General features: G+C 36.3%; 1 protein-coding gene across 1 annotated transcript in view; it reads left to right on the forward strand.

Moving 5' to 3' along the window:
- LOC126203265 (uncharacterized) overlaps positions 1-17,092 on the forward strand; it is a 276,975-nt gene extending 259,883 nt beyond the window's left edge. The window contains exons 9-11 of the mRNA XM_049937520.1: positions 9,772-9,940; positions 13,224-13,468; positions 15,433-17,092. Coding sequence (XP_049793477.1) covers positions 9,772-9,940; positions 13,224-13,468; positions 15,433-15,545 — 527 coding nt within the window. The 3' untranslated portion in view covers positions 15,546-17,092. The remainder of the gene's footprint in view (positions 1-9,771; positions 9,941-13,223; positions 13,469-15,432) is intronic.
- Positions 17,093-17,887: the final 795 nt, after the last annotated feature.

A 17,887-nucleotide genomic window follows, 5' to 3' on the forward strand; every position in this document is an offset into this window, starting at 1 on the left:
AAATGCCAGCAACCACAGAGTAGTCCAGTGCAGCAGCATGATCTGCTTGATGATCGGCAACAGAGTGGGCAGGTGAACTGCTACTGCTAGGCCAATGAAGATGTTGAGGTCATGCCCAGTGTCAATATCACTCGATGATGCATGATGCAGAGACCATGGCTGTATTGGCAGAGGAGCTGGTGTCATCAATTCATACCACAATAATGGTGATGGGCGATGCTGTGGTGGTGTTTGCAGCAGCTGTGAATCCACCATTGATAAACCAGGGCGGAACAACAAATGCATCATCATTGTGTTACGACATGGAGTTATTTTTGGATATATAATGAAGACACATATACATGGAGAAAAAGAAATCGTTTTAAATACATACCTCTATTGTCACTGTAGAGTCAAATTGGGGGTGATTATTAGTGCCTGATTACCATTATCATAACCATGTTCAATATTGGACTTCATCTTTGCTGATGCTTTCAGGCTTGCTGATGCTTTACGGCTTGCAGCATGCTGTGTCTGTTATCTGTGGAGCTCTGCCAATGCCTTAGATGCCAATAGACCATTTTTTTCTGGCCACAGTTCATTCTGGTGAGCGATGGCACGACTCTGTGAGTCTATAAAAAAGGGGAACATACACGTCGAACATCAGCAAGGACGCAAGTGTCAGGTCACAGTATGCACGATTTGTCCAATAATAGTAATGGATGGCAAACAGTGAGAATCTTTTACTCCACCAGTAAGACAACACATTACAGCTGCATAACACCCATCTCTTGCACCCAGCCTGCCTACATCCTGTTGTTGTTTGCTATCTGGAAATAGAGACACACATCTATATAAAGGTGTTACTAACTTCAGATACATGCTAAAATATGATACAAACCCAAATCAAACAATGGAAAATCCAGGATGGAATGTAACAATATTATGGAAAGGAAAGTTGCTACTCACTGTATAACGGAATGCTGAATCACAGATAGGCACAACAAAAAGACCATCACAAATAAAGCTTTAGGCCAGTAAGGTCTTCATCATAAATAGACAACAGACGCACACACACACTCATGCAAACACAACTTATACACACATGACTGCAGTCATGTGTGTGTGTATGTCATTTATTTTGGATGAAGGCCCTACTGGACAAAAGCTTTATTCGTGACAGTCTTTTTGTTGTGCCTATTATGACTCAGCATCTCCGCTATATGGTGACATACAAACCCAAATGTTTCACCAATATCGACTTGCAAGGAATAAAAGAAGAGACCTCTTTTTAACCATGTGGAAGAATGCCCATGTAAAAAGATGCTGGTATTGTTTGCCAGTTCTATACTTTAGCACTATAATCTTGGCTCTCTTATGTTGACCAGTTTTTTTAAAGGAAGTGATAAGATCACTTTGTATTCATTTAAAGAATTGGTGTATTTAGATATTATCTATCTCTGTATAGAATATCAATGTGTGTGATACCTATAATTCTATATTATCATAATCTAACCATGATAGGATCTCTAACACACTGTTAACTACACAGAATATCCAGTATTTGCATTTAACATCCAGATTTATTAAAAATAATACCAGCATACACATCCATAAGGTGATAATTGTCTCCAAGCATTTGGCAGTTAATATTGGCTTATGACGTAGCCATGCTCACTGTGTCCCACAACATCTGTGATTGTCAGCATCAGGCATCATCTCCACATCGTCCTGGCCTAGCACTAACAGTTCCCCTGTCAACTTGGTTAGTGATCATCACGTAAATCACACAGCTACATTGGACTACATTGGTTGTTGGCCTTTTCAGAACAGGATCACACATGCTCACATACACAACACTGCAAGGTATTGAGATACTATCATTTTCCTTAATTCTTGTCATGGCATTTTGGAAAGAGAGCTCACCCCCCTCCCCTGCCCCCCCCCCACCATAATTGTCAATGACCCACTTTATACCACCATTAAGAGCAAAGCAGTTCTATAGTGTGATGTATATTTGCTCACAAACATTTTTCAGAAATTCTGAATTTTGTGCCTGGGCACGTGCTCTCTGGATCATGCCTTATGTTGCACCATGTGAGAGCTACTGTGAGACACAATGTTAAGAAGAACACATCAGCATTGAACTGTTGACATGTTGCTCTTCTTCAAACATGGGATTCATGAGGAGCTGTGTGCATAGACATACCATAGTGAATAACCTGCGAATAAATGAGGAGTAAATGCCATTTGACAATTTAAGTTACATCCTTTACGTGAAGTAAATAACATCTACAGGCACACTGTGCAACAATCTGTGCTCTTAGGAAGGTTCTGATGGACACCTGAAGAGCAAATTTTCATATTTGAGAGAGAGATTGAAAATGTGGCTGTTGGTTCTGTTGAGAGATATTTCTTGAAAACAGAACTGATGTATCCCACCCATTTGCATGATGGTCACAGTGACTTGCTGCTGTATTTGTTATGACTAGTCCTGCGAAATGAATCCATTGCCAAGCTGATAAAAGTGCTGGAGAATAAGCAGAGATATCTTCTGCACTACAGAAAGCTCCAGCAATACCTCAGTTTGGGGATGTAACTTGTTAGAATCAACAGCAGCATCTCCTTCAAGCAGTGTTGCTAGTTGAAGGAGTACATTGATGTAAACACTGAACAGAGGACTCTTGTGATGTGTGACTTCGAGAAAGATATTTATAAATAATTCAGTTTTCAGGAAAATGATGGAAAATGTTAGACAATACCTCCAAATTTGTTTGGTTTACTGATGGATGTTTTGGTGCAAGAGATTACATTGCCTGGGCAAATCTCAAATGGGCCACCACCTCTAATAAATGACTAGTTCCTTGGGTCATGTTTCAGTGCAGTTCATGAAGCCTGTCTATGTTAATATATGTGTTCTGGACCTCACCAATCTCCACCTGTGTGTGTGTGTGTGTGTGTGTGTGTGTGTGTGTGTGTGTGTGTATTTTTCTTCACCTGCTGCTGTCAGTCCCTATTTCTCATATATTGTACACAGAAAAATGTTCAGAAAGAAATGATTAAAATGTAAATCCAGTATATAGAATGTTCAAACCAAACAGAAAAAAATGATTAAAATGTAAATATAGTAAAAGACAGTAACAAGTGTATATGGAATGAAAAAAATCCTATTACAAAGTGCAAATTCAATGTGAGATGTGGTATTTAAGATCTTCTCATCTTTACCAGTTTTACTGAAAATGATGTAGGGAACATGCAGCAGTCCTCAGCAGTTAGGAGGCCTAGGTCAGTTGTAAAGTCTAACAAAAAGAACAAGGTTCTGTTGCTAGGTAGTTCGTGCGGTAGAGGTGTGTGCCAGCAGTTGGAGGAAGTGTTGGGGAGTGAGTACCAGGTCACCAGCATTGTGAAGCATAGTGCTGGGTTGGCTCAGGTGACTGGCAACATAGGGAAGTTATGTAGGAAGTTTACGAAGGAGGATCAGGTAGTGATAGTGGGTGGAGCAAGGAACAGTCTTGATAGGGACGGGGAATATGATGTAGGTGGTTAGCTGTTAAAGATAGCTACTGAAACTGGTAGCACTAATGTGCATATCGTGCAACTGTTTCAGCGTCATGATGGGCCTCATCTTAATACACCTGTTTGGTACGTTAACATGGGGCTGGAGAGGGTGCTGATGGCAGAGGCCATGGGTCATATTTCAGTGGTGCCAGTTGGGTCTGTCAGTAGATCAGGTTTCACTAGGCATAGCCTGAACCTCAATAGGTATGGGAAGGGGAGGCTGGCAAAGCTTATAGGTGACAGTGTAGTGGGTGGTGGTGGGATCACTCATGGAAAAATTCCTGTAGGGGTAGAGCTGCACCTTTTTTAGATTGAAGTCAGCCGATAGGTATATCTGCTTAAAGGAAGTGTCTCTCTCTCTCTCTCTCTCTAACTAAGGGCTCACCTTCAGAGGGTGTCATGTTACCAAATAGAGAAGGAATTAGCATCAAAATATAAGAGGTATTAGAGATAAAATTAGTGAACTGCTTATAAATTTTTACTCTTGAATTATTGGTATAGCGGAGCACCACTTAAATAATTTGACTATTCAGAGGCTCCCTTTACCAGGATACAGATTAAATGGATGTTTTTCAAGGAGATCCTTGTGGGCTGGGGGAGTGGCTATGTATGTAAAAAACAGTATTCCGTTGGAGTCCATAGACATATCATGGCACTGCACTGAATAGGTATTTGAATGTTATGCAGGGGCAGTTGAATTTAGTGAAATTAAACTTCTAATTGTTGTTGTTTATAGGTCCCCTAACTCTGACTTCAGAACGTTTCTGCTCAAGCAATAGAGGGTTCTTGATTCACTTTGTAGGAAGGACCATAAATTAGTTATATGTGGTGACTTCAATATAAATTTTGTATATGATGGTGCAAGAAAAAGGATGTTGATAGATCTCCTAAATTCATATGATCTGATGCAGACTGTGTTTTTCCCAATTAGGGTGCAGGGGAACAGTAGCACAGCGATAGACAATATTTTTATTCATTCTTCATTGCTAGATGGGCATTCAGTTAGTAAAAGGGTGAATGGCCTTTCAGACCATGATGCACAAATTTTAACACTAAAAGGCTTTTGTACTCAAATAAACGTCACATGTAATTTCAAACTGTGTAGGTAAGTTAATCCAATAGCAATAGAGAGTTTTTTAAACCTTGCCAAGGAACAAGAGTGACAGGATGCTTATAGTGCCAATAACATAGATGATAAATATAATGCTTTCCTTAACACATTTCTCATACTCTTTGAGAGTTGCTTTCCATTAGAATGTTCTAAACAGGGTACTAGCAGTAATAGGCAGCGTGGATGGCTGACTAGTGGGATAAGGATATCATTTAGAGCAAAGTGGGAATGATATCAAAATGTTAGTAAATAAAAATAAGAAAGTAAATAGAAATAAATAAATAAAGTTAGAAGTAGTCACAATCAAGCTACAGTAGCCCATTACAGGCAGGTACTAGAAGTAATAGGCAGTGTGGGTGGCCGACTAGTGGGATAAGAATATCATGTAGAACAAAGTGGGAATGATATCAAAATGTTAGTAAATAAAAAAAAAAAAAAGTAAATAGAAATAAATAAATAAAGTTAGAAGTAGTCACAATCAAGCTACAGTAGCCCATTACAGGCAGTATTGCAAGGTGCTTAAATATGTTATTAGGAAGGCAAAGGATAAAATTAAACCCATATGGTCAGTTGTGAAGGAAGTGTCTGGTTAGCAGCAAAAGGTCGACAATATAAAGTCAGTTCATAATAAAAATATTTCTGTTACTGATAATCAGATATATGTACAGTATTTAACAATCATTTTCTGAGGATTGCTGGTGTATTAAATAAAAATTTAGTTTCTACAGAGAATCATATAACTTTCTTGGCAAATGCCTTTCCGAGGTTGATGTCTGAAATACTCCTCTGAGATTGAGTCAATAATTAAATCCCTGGAGACTAAGGACTCTCATGGATATGATGGAGCGCCTAGCAGACTATTAAAGTACTGTGTTGCACATGTTAGCCGTATATGTAGCCATATTTGTAATTTTTCCTTTAGGAGTAATCAGTTTCCTGAACAAGTACTCAGTAGCAAAGGTGCTTTACAAAAAGGGAGAAAAGGATCATGTAGACAATTTTAGACCTATTTCTATGCCATGAGTGTTTGCTAAAGTTATTGAAAAGGCAGTGAATGTAAGGATAATTGATCATTTTATATCACACAATTTGTTATCAAATGTACAGTTTGGCTTTAGAAGTCATTTAACAACTGAAAATGCTATATTCTCTTCTCTCTGTGAGGTATTGAATGGGTTAGAATGAATGTAGAATGTAGTTTATTCGTCTCATAACGTACAGTTATAAATCAAAGATTTTTTGTACTGGAGACACATCAAATTACTTTTAAAAAATGTTACAATAATTAATATATTTCAGCAGGCATTTCTGTATTTTTACACATGAACAATTTAACAAGAACATATATAACACTTATGGTCATTTTGCTGCTTGCAATGCAATTTATACAATGTATTAACAATTTATTATACAATACATAATTTTTATTGTTTCTTTTCTTTTCAAATTGCCAAACTGTCCTGCATGAATTCTTCAATTGAATAATAACATTTTTCCACTAGTGCATTAAATAACAATCTTTTTAGTGGGTTAAGCTCCATATTTAACAGATTTGTGTTGTTTAATGTATTGTAAATTTTTAATCCCATGTACAATGGTGTTTGAGCATAAAGTTTTAAATTATGAGAGGAAAGTTTGAAACTGTCTCTGTGATGAGTACTGTAATTAACAGACAGGGAAAGGCCATTATTCACAATGTTTAGAATTGCTGTGATGTGGGGTCTGAGTGGGGTACGGTCAAGTGGGGAGTGCCCCAGGGATCAGTGTTGGGGCCACTCCTGTCCCTTATTTATATAAATGATATGCCCTCTAATATCACGGGTAACTCTAAAATATTTGTTTGCTGACGATACTAGACTGGTACCTAGTATAGGATGTTGTGTGCAACATTGGCCCAGTTTCAAATAGCGCAGTTCATGACCTAAGTTCATGGCTTGTAGAAAATAAACTAACACCAAATCAGAGTAAGATTTAGGTTTTACAGTTTCTAAAACACAGTTCAACAAAACCTGACATTGACATTTTAATATCACAGAATGGGCATATGATTAGTGAAACCGAGCACTATGGGACTTAACATCTGAGGTCATCAGTTACTTAAACCTAACTAATGTAAGGACATCACACACATCCATGCCTGAGGCAGGATTTGAACCTGCGACCGTAGCAGTCGCGCTGTTCCGGACTGAAGTGCCTAGAACCGCTCGACCACCGCGGCCGGTTATTTTCATTCACTTATGTTGCATGGTATTATATTTTGGGGTAGCTCTTCCCATTCTAAAAGGATATTTTTGGCTCAGAAATTGGTGGTTTGGGCAGTAAGTGGTGTAAGTTCATGAACCTCTTGTCGACCCCTGTTCACGAGTTTGGGTATTTTGACATTGGTCTCTCAATATATACATATTACTTTCTGTCCTTTCTTGTTAACAATATTAGCTTATTCCAAAGAATAAGCAGCTTTCACTCAGTTGATACTCAGCAGAAATCAAACCTGTATTTGGATCATACTTCCTTAACTCTTGTGCAGAAAGGTGTGCAGCATAGTGCTGCATCCATTTTCAATAAGCTACCACTCAAATTCAAAAATCATAGCAGTAATCCGAGCACTTTCAAATCAAAACTGAAGAGTTTCCTCATGGGTCACTCCTTCTAGTCTGTCGAGGAGTTCCTTGAAAAATTAAGCTGATTCTTGTTGCATTGTTCATTGTGTTTACTTAAACTTTTGGATTGACCTTTTTGGGTTCATAAACATTTTATTTTTATCTGTTATTACTTTTATGTTGTAATTTCATGCACTGGTATGTTTCATGACCTTGGAGATTTGCTCCTCAATTCACTCTTATGGAACTTGACACCTAAATTAAAAAAAAAATGATAGTATTATTTCAAAAGACATATATAAGTATGTAATCTATCAGAGAAAAATTATAAAGAATAGCTTCATAAATTGTTATAAATAAACCAATGTACGGTATATATGTAAGCAGATACTTTGAGATAAGAACATACAGTACATAACTACTGCTTATTGATTACATTGTTATCACTGGAAGTTATGTGTCACCTGATGTATACTTGTTCTTGAACTGGTGCTAAATAACTACTTTGACCCAAGCACTTTTTGTATAATATCTCACTGGACAGTCTGATTCACTGTGCTTGATTTTTGTTAAACCAACTCACAAATTAATAGATTCACTAAATCCACGTATGCAACATTGCAGAAATATAGTTTTACAGGTGAAGCTGAGGGTGGGAAGGGTACGTTCAAATGGTTCAAATGGCTCTGAGCACTATGGGACTTAACTGCTGTGGTCATCAGTCCCCTAGAACTTAGAACTACTTAAACCTAACTAACCTAAGGACATCACACACATCCATGCCCGAGGCAGGATTCGAACCTGCGACCGAAGCGGTCGCTCGGTTCCAGACTGTAGCGCCTTTAACCGCTCAGCCACTCCGGCCGGCGGAAGGGTACGTCTTTGATTGTTCTCTATTCTGCCAAGGTTAGAGGATCTGCTCGGGATGGAGGGATAGGAGTCCCCGCAGTCACATGCCTAGCATTTTGTAGGAAAATTTAGTCTTTGGCAGTTTTGACATGAAACTAATTATGTTTTTTGAATATAATAGAGGGAAACATTCCACGTGGGAAAAATATATCTAAAAGCACAGATGATGTGACTTACCGAACGAAAGTGCTGGCAGGTTGATAGACACACAAACAAACACAAACATACACGCAAAATTCAAGCTTTCGCAACAAACTGTTGCCTCATCAGGAAAGAGAGAAGGAGAGGGAAAGACGAAAGGATGTGGGTTTTAAGGGAGAGGGTAAGGAGTTATTCCAATCCCGGGAGCGGAAAGACTTACCTTAGGGGGAAAAAAGGACAGGTATACACTCGCACACACACACATAGGGATATGTGTGGAGCTTGAATAACAGGTAAAAAGTAGTCACTATTTGATTTGTCACCGACACTGAGCTTTTCGTGAACATATCAAGGATGGGAGAAGAAGTCAACTGGCTCCTAATAAATGAAACATCCTGAAATGAACCTGAAATGATTTAGGAAATGATGGGAAATCAGAATGTCTGTTTGAGAATCGAGATTTTCTGGTAACTGATTTAGGTGTAAGTGGATGTCTTTGAAATCCATCTTGTATATGAAGTTTAGGAAAATAGGTTGGTAAGGAAGAGGTTTCGCAATCCATCTCATTAGCAATTTTTCACTCATTGTAAAAGTAGCAGATATTATAAGGTGGTGTAGCAAAGGCTGACAAGTGTTACTAGGAAAGACTGGAGACACTGTTTTCTCTTTAATCGAAATGCATTCACAATTGGAAATGGTTTCACATATTTGTTTGTGCTGTTCAGTTAGTGGTATGTTGCACAAATACTGAAAACTAGAAGCAATGGACTTGGCAGAAGTATATGTGCACATTCAAGGGGAAAACTCTCCTGATAAATATAGAATGGATAGCCGAGGGGAAGAAAAATAATTTTTTTAACATTTTTTGGCTTCTTTAACATACCATTACTATTTGTCTGCCTGCATGCAACTTTACACTATCATTTGCAGAGTACAATATCTTACATGGATTTCTTGTTTTACGTACTTCTGAAATAATTCTTCCCAATATGCCAGAAGTAATGGACTTTGTTCTAGTTTTCCTACATACATGAAAAACACACAATCTTTAAAGGAATAGCACTAAAGCTTCCACTGAAGCTATGTAATTACAAATTATTCTATGTGGGTCTTAGTAATTCTGTAAGATGTTTATTGAAGCAAGCTAATGAGAAATAAGAAGGAAATAAATGTCCTGTGGAAAGGATATGCAACTGACAAACTTCATAATAGTCATGAAAATTAAATCACTTAAGGTTATGGGAAGCCAGAGAAGAATTTACTAGTTATTTTTAATTGCAACACTGTGTTGTATTACTAAACCACAGATCCATATGTGTAGATTTCTGGACGTCATCAGAACACTGTTTCAAATGGGTACCAATAAATTTTGTGATTAAAACCTAACTGCCTTTAGCAGGAAATTGTGTTAAGTAAGTATATTCTACCATATTAGTAATAGAGCCACTATTTTTTATTCATTTAATATTTCAGGTGAGACAGCAATGCTGATATACTTCTATGGCCCTGTCTCATGTGTGATGGTTGTGAACGTGTTGCTGTTCATTTTAACTGCTGTAAATACTACAGTTAAAAGTGAAAACCATGGTGATGGTACTCAAACAGGTACTATCAAGCTCAAAAAGAGGACACAAAGAGAAAGGTGAGTCATTTCATATGAGTGATACAGTTGTTGATGACACTGATAACGATACATGAAATGTTTGATGACTGACTGATATTTTCCATAGCTGTGTGCAAGGTAATTCTGAAAGAGGATGGGTCTGTAATTCTGTTTAAATCTATATGATGGTAAATGCAAATCATAACTCAGCTGCCAGACTGAACCCTGAGATCTGAAAATTTAGTTTTACAATGAAACATAGTCCAGTTCATTAGGTAACAGATTGTACCATGAAATAATATACACCTAACAATCAGAACTCTCTTACACTGTGTTGATTATTTTTATAGTTTTTATACTAATTGACTTTACACTTTGAAGTTCTTCCATACCCATATGTATTTTATAGTAAATAACATGAAGTTGTCAGAACTGTTACCAATAAACTACACATACCAAGCTATAACTTCCATCAAGTGACCTCATGTAACATTGCATTATTTTACCACCTAGAGTAAAAATACAAAATATCACTATGCATGCAAACAAGAGAATGCTAGTTAACAAGAATGCTTTGTCTTAGTCACACAGTTAGAACAGACAATGCAAGCCTTCATTATTGCAACAAGGACTGCAGTGTTGCGTAATACTTCTTTGAATTCTTTCCATAAATTATTGAACCTGAGTACTGACCAGTAGAATTTTTTGTTGACATGTTCCATGGATCAATGTGTCAATAGGTTAAAAATGAAGATATATTTTCTCAGTAAAATCATTGTACAAGCTGATAATTTATATTATTGGAGTTTTGCTTTAATTTAATCTACAATAAAATTTAATAAATGTAAGACAACCACATAACACAATATCAAAAGTGCTTGGTGAAATATACATAATTTTAGGTGTAAAGATAACAACTCATTGAAGTGTGAAGGTATCGAGTCATCCATAGGCACATAAACAAGAATGAGCACTCTGTTAACTTACAGACAAACCTGCATGAGTGAATATGAGGTTATGGAGCTGGGTGTGATGGACCTGGGAAGGAAACTAATAGGGGCTGAGCACAGAATAATTATGAGATTGCAAAATGTTTCACAAAGACAACTCCCATCTACATAATTAACTGAAACAGGTGTCATAGGGAAGGATACAAATGGCACGGACTGTGAAGCAGACATTGAAACTGAGCATGTCACACTGTAACAGTGTTTTCTGCCTCTGGATGGTCAACTCTGCTCTTGGTTACAGTTTGGTACTGACCATTAATTCTGGTAGACACCTGTTTGGTGGTCATGCCCACATAAAATACTGTGCAGAAATTACAGCATAGCTAGTATATGATTTGACTTCTTTAGCAAGCGGCCCTGTCTCTGACATGATAGGACAAGCCTTTGACAGAAATCTGGGTGTGTGTATGAGACAGATCTTGCACCTACATCTTCCACAGAGACAAGGAGTTATGTATAGGTTTGGCATGTGGATGGAGTAGGTAATTCATAAATGAGATGGGTTGCAGGCTACTATTTTGGGAGTGGTGTGAAATATTGTGGATAGGATGTCCTTAATTTCTCAGAATGATGATAAATAGTCAAAGCCTTGACAAAGAATATGGTTCAGTTGTTCCCATCCAGGATGATGTTGGGTGATAAAGGGTTGCTCCTCTGCAGCTAATTTCAGAGTTAGGTTGGAGGATTAGGGGCATCCATGGATATGGAACAAGAAGTTTGACTGTGAAAGCTATCAAATTTCTCAGCCTTGTTTATGTGCCTATTGCTAACTCAGCTCCTCCTTTTTTTGATTTTTTATCTTCTATTTGATTTGTTATCTTCTCTACTTAAATTATTTATGCATATATCTATTATCTGCCCAGGAATTAATCTATTGCAGAAGTTGTCAAGCAGAAATGATTCAGTTCGTTTTAAAAACTGTTTTCATTGTCTTCTATCACTTTTAACAGACATAATAGGTGGATAAATACTGTGCAGATTAACTTGTGGAAAATGGAGATCATTATTGTTCCCATTACTGTATTTATGAGTGCTACTACTATTTTTAATTATGGTTGCTTCTTCACAACAAACATTATGAAAGAGTAAATGGACTGTGAGGATGTTGTTAATGTGTCAAATTTTTGTAAACTTTTTATAAACAATTGCCTAAATGAAATTCAGTAGCATTCTGTGTACTACATGTTACTCCAGCAGCATAGTTCTGTATAATGGACAGATTGTTTTTATGTGTAGAATAGCCTCAGAAAATTTCTTCAAATAGAGCATACACTGATCAACTCATATGTTTGAGATCTCTATTGTGTTATTCTCAATTCATGTTGAGATCAATATGCACATCCAGAAGTTCTGAACATTCAATTTTAGACATTTCCTCTCCCCTGGGATTTATTATTATTGATGGTGATTTATCCTGGCTTATACAGAATTGAATGTATCATGTTTTTATAAGTTAAGTGGTAGGCCATTTAATGAGAACCATTCAGCATTTTTTAAATATTTAATTTATTGTTTATTTTGTGTTGGTCAAAGGTGACATTTTAAACAGATGAATTCATTTATGGGTAAAGAGTAATGTAAGAAAGACTGCTAAGCAAAGTATTAATAACATAGTTTTTATTTTAAGCTTTTTTAATAACATATCCTCAATTAAAATTAGGTGGAAGCAAATGCTTTGCAAACCTACAATAAGCCTCATTGTAGCAGTTACCACAATCTAATACAATGGCCTTGTGTTAGCTAATTCTCATTTTGAGCACAAAAATATTACTGTAGGAAATTGATCATGCTATACAGTTGCACTTACTCAAACCTTGTTAAGTTTGACTTATATACCTAAATAAATAGTTTCATACGTTAAAGTAATTGGCTTGCAAGCAGATGACATACACATTGCTGCAACCATTTCCACATAGTATACATAATTTGCACCAAATGTTCTTGTAGGTAGATTTCAAAACAATTTCATCAGTAAATTGGTTGTATTATCCCCACTGCCAACATAGCCTATGCATCTACGTGTGGATCTCAATCACTAGAAATCTATGTATAAATCAGAGACAAGCCAGTAAATTAAATGGAGTACTATTATTTTTATTTATAATAGTAGAAAGTAACCAGAGGCAAAGGTCTGTCTGTTCACAGCCTGTTAAGTAACCTGTGTGGTTACTAGCAATGCTTTATTGTGACTGCTTTTTTCCCATGAGTTCCTCTCTGTATGACCAGTCACCCTTTTTATACCTTAAAATATTTTATTGGTTGCAATGTAAAAACATTAATACTTCCATTATCAGCATTTATTTCTCCAACAGGTTGTTAATGTTTAGCAAAATATTCATCTTGATGGGTCTAACTTGGGTAACTGACATTTTGTCATGGATTTTTGGTGGACAGCACAAGTATTATTGGATTGTGACTGACACAATAAATATTTTGCGTCCCGCTTTCATTTTCTATATCTTCTGCTGCAATCGAAGAATTCTGGAGATGCTGGCAGCTCACCTGCCATGTACCCCTGGCTGTTCTTCAAACCACACTAGCTCCAGTACAGAATCAGGTATGTTACTCTATTATAGAGTATATGTCATTTATTAACTGCTTCAAGCAAATTCATACTATACTATATCACAGTTATTGTAGTTTAGTGATTCTCAGATAAAGTAAATTTATGCAATTTATTTTCTACAGTGTGTGTGTTTGCTTGAGATTGATAGTAGGACAGAATCTATGAGAACTGCTAAAATATTTCAGATGGTTCTGAATACTAATATACTAGAAATCTGCTACAAGTTTTAAGATTTGTACGTGTAGAAATTTGTTCATTTTGTTCAAGAAAATGAAACAATGAAGCTGGCTAGTCCTTCAAAATGCGTAACAATAAGTAATTTTAAATAATTAAGTGCCTTTAAAGAAAGGGAGGGAACAGATGTACTTACAATCAAATATAAATTGACAAAACATCAGTTCACCAGCCAAGATGGATACAGAACCAGACATATTCATCACCTCATGGAAACTGTGGCCTCTTCATCTCACAAAAGAGAAGCAGAAGAGGTGGAAAAACCAAACTGCACTTGCATAAGGCAAGAGATTCACTTCAGACACAACAAAACAAAATCAGAGAGAAATGAATAACATGCATATGGTAGCTATGAACTTGGTGACTGTCCCACCACGTAGGTGATCTGGATTTTGGGATTGTGGCTGGTTTCTCTTTTCACATTTTTCCATTCTTTCATATTTTGCAGTTGGTTTAATTTGTTGTGTTTTCTTTTGCAATAATTTTAAGTCTACTGACAATTTGTTTCCTTTCTTCCCTTGCAGTAAACGCAAAAAAAGGCAAAATTCATGGGATTGTGGACCCAGAGGAATATGGATTGGGTCAAATATGAGACATGACTACTCTAAATTGAGTAGAGGTTGTTATATATTTAAGTCTTTCAAAATCTGCATTAATAAGCAGGAAATCATGAGAGCATATTATGAAAATTTTCATTAACACTAAATAATAAAACAGAATAAAACATTTAATTATGCTCTGAAATAACTCTCCTGTGACATTGTGCTATTATATTTACATCTACATATACATGACTACTCGGCAAAACACACTTAAGTGCCTGGGAGAGGGTTCATCGAACTACCTTCACAATAATTCTCTGTTATTCCATTGTTGAACTGTGTACAGAAAAAATGAACACCTACATCTTTCTGTGCGGGCTCTGAGTTCCCTTATTTTATTATGATGATCATGCTCTCTATTTAGGTCAACATCAACAAAATATTTTTGCATTCAGAGGAGAATGTTGGTGATTGAAATTTTGTGAGCAGATACTGCCGCAGTGAGAAACAGCTTTGTTATAATGATGTCCACCCCAATTCTGTATCATGTCTGTGACACTCTCTCTCTCCTATTTCTGGATAATACAAAATGTGCTATCTTTCTTTGAACTTTCTAGATGTACTCCATTAATCCTGTCTGGTAAGGATCCCACACTGCACAGCAGTATTCCTAAAGAGTACAGACAAGCATAGTGTCAGCAATATTGAGTTATTCTAACATTTTTCTGCATATATACATTGGAAATGTCCTTCATGAAGAAATTTGTAATTAGCATGAAAAAAGTCCAGACATTGACAGTTGGCATATGGGACAATTAGTTATTATTCCTACAAACACAGAAAAATACCAAAAAGACATGAAACTACACAACAAATTACTAATTAGTATAAAATCCATCACAAATGGAAAATATTTCAGAAATAAATAAAAGCATACCTACAGTAACAGTCCTACTCAATTACTGAATATTTGGATGATAAGTAACAGTGTGTATGTATGTTCTAAGTTGTAAACTATTTAATAGAATGTGTAATAGTAAATTATAATCTTAGTATTATGTTGTCAATATTATATAATAAACTGAACTGTAAATGATTTAATGGAGAGATAACAAGTAAATAAACTTTAATTTACAGCCAAAGATAAAAATTTATTAATAGCAGTTTACTGTTCAACAGGATGCAGCCTGAATGTTTACAGAGTGTGTTCTAATAATGACAGTCATAGCCCAACAGTGCAATATAGAGCACTCACTGGTAGAGAAATTTCACATGGAGACCATCATCCATGAAAAGCCTCAGCAATGATAACAAGGAATCTACAAGGCCAATAATAAAATAAGAAACACTTGAGCAGAAACTGAAAATCTGAAATCGAACAATATTCAGCTTTCCATTCTGTTACTGGAATATGACTTTCTGACTAAGAAATTTGGATAAAATAACTGGTAGTAGGATGAACAATGAAAAAATTACACTGAAGTACAAATTAAGGTTATTAATGAAATATGTAAATTAAAGATCTGATGTTGTTACAAGTTGAGGAAAATGGAGATTTAGGACATCCATGGAAGTTTAAAATTGTGGAACACCATAACTCATGGTTAAAGTTTTACTTTATGCATGGAGTTGCCTAAGTGTGTATCATGCACTAACTTAAAATTCAGTTTTGACTACCTCTCTGTTAGACTTTTAAATGTGCTAGCAAACTCACCAATGTGTACCCTACATCAAACTACTAAATATGCAATTGCTTCTCCCAGTTGTGTGCAACTAAATTTGTTTAGATATAATTGATGACTAAGCAAATAACCATGTGAATGTGATTGTAATTTGTCGTATGCTACATTTGTTTGTTTATGAGTGTGATCCGTTGCTTTCATAGATTGCCTATAAGTAGCATCTTTGGGTGTGATCTCATTCCTCAAAGCAGATGAGTGGAATTGGACACTAGAATTTGTCCACAAAGACAGGGTGCTCTGCTGTACACAGTACACAGTGCTGTGAAATGTGTAACATCCTTCATTTAACATTTTCTTAAGCACAACAATAGGACCACACACTAACAATGAAAAAGACTCCCATACTTTCTTGCATCCTCCATACTTCATGTTGGAATGCCAGATGATGGGATGTAACTTTCACCAGGCATTTGCCAAACCTGAATTCTTCCATTGGATTCATTACTACATATCACTCATTTGCAATCAACACTGTGTAGCAGTGTTGATCTTTACACAACTTCAAATGTCCCTTAACAGTGACTACAGAAATGTCTGGCCTATAAGGAACTGCTTGATGATCATACCCCTTTCTTTTTCAACTCCCTTCACACAGTCATTGTGCTAGCTGGACTGGTTGGTAGCACTTTTGGGCTACACAGTAACAGATTGTCCCTGTCAATCAATATATGAGGTTTGGCTGCTCTTGGCTCTAGGTGTTCCTTTGCATTTCACTTCACAATCATATTATCAAAAATCAACTTGGTCAGCTTTAGAAGGGTTGAAATGTCCCTGGTGGATTTGTTACTCTGGTGACATCTGATGACTAATCCAAGTTCAAAGTCATTGAGCTCTCTTGACCAACTCATTCTCCTGATATTTTTTCTTCACTTCTCATGAGATCTGGTGGTCAATTCTGCATTACATAGTGGTGTACAGACACTTTTGATCTGACAGTGTGTTTACTACAGTCAACACAATGCATGTTATTTGATATTTGTAAGACAGCTTTCTTTAGTAGATAATAAACTACTAACAGAATATAAAAAAGTAACTCATTTTCAACTGCTTTGGGACAGAATCGCTGGCCACTACTTTCTCAAACAATACAAAATTTTCAATATGTAAAATAGGAAGCATTTTTACCTCAATATAAATTGCTTGTTTCATATGAAGTGACACATTTCATTGAATTCAGTGTTAATAGATCTAGATTCTTCAGTCTCCACTAAATGGTTCTAGTCATTGGTAATACCTGTAACACAAAACATGTTACTGTTTCGTATGTTGTTAAATAAAATTCCAAGTTCTGGAACAGAAATTTTTTGCTGATGATACTTTTTACATTGTATAATGTGAGTAATGTATGGTGAAAAGAGTGGTTAAGGAAGAAGAATAAAAATCATATTCTGCTGGTCACTGTCTATCAGTAGGATGAGATTTTAAAATTATTGTTGCTCACTTACTGTTACCTTCAGAGCTAGATAAAATAAGATTTCGACATTAGTGATAAATCTAGTTGACTGAGGAGCTATGGTTTACACACGAGGCATGAGTGACACAGTTCAGCATCATGTTATGCAGTGTAGAGTAGTGTTGTTCTTGTGTCATTGATCATGGGGATGGTATCCATACTGGCATAACACTCAGCCTGAATATCAGTAAGGACATTTCCTGGGGTGCCAAACTTAACAGTATAATCTGGTTACCAACAGTGGCACATGCTCTCACTATAAGAGATCCTGTGGACATAATTAGAATTCAGCCCAGGACATTAGTGCATCATATGGTGATCAGAAGATATAAACCACCTCATCTTCTTCCTCTGGCTGCCAAATTCAGATGATGAAAATTTCTTCTTTCATTTGAAATATACTAGGGCATAACAATTAATTAGCAAAAACTTGTCTTTA

This window comes from Schistocerca nitens, chromosome 9 (genome assembly GCF_023898315.1).
Source record: "Schistocerca nitens isolate TAMUIC-IGC-003100 chromosome 9, iqSchNite1.1, whole genome shotgun sequence".
Classification (NCBI taxonomy): Eukaryota; Metazoa; Arthropoda; class Insecta; order Orthoptera; family Acrididae; genus Schistocerca; species Schistocerca nitens.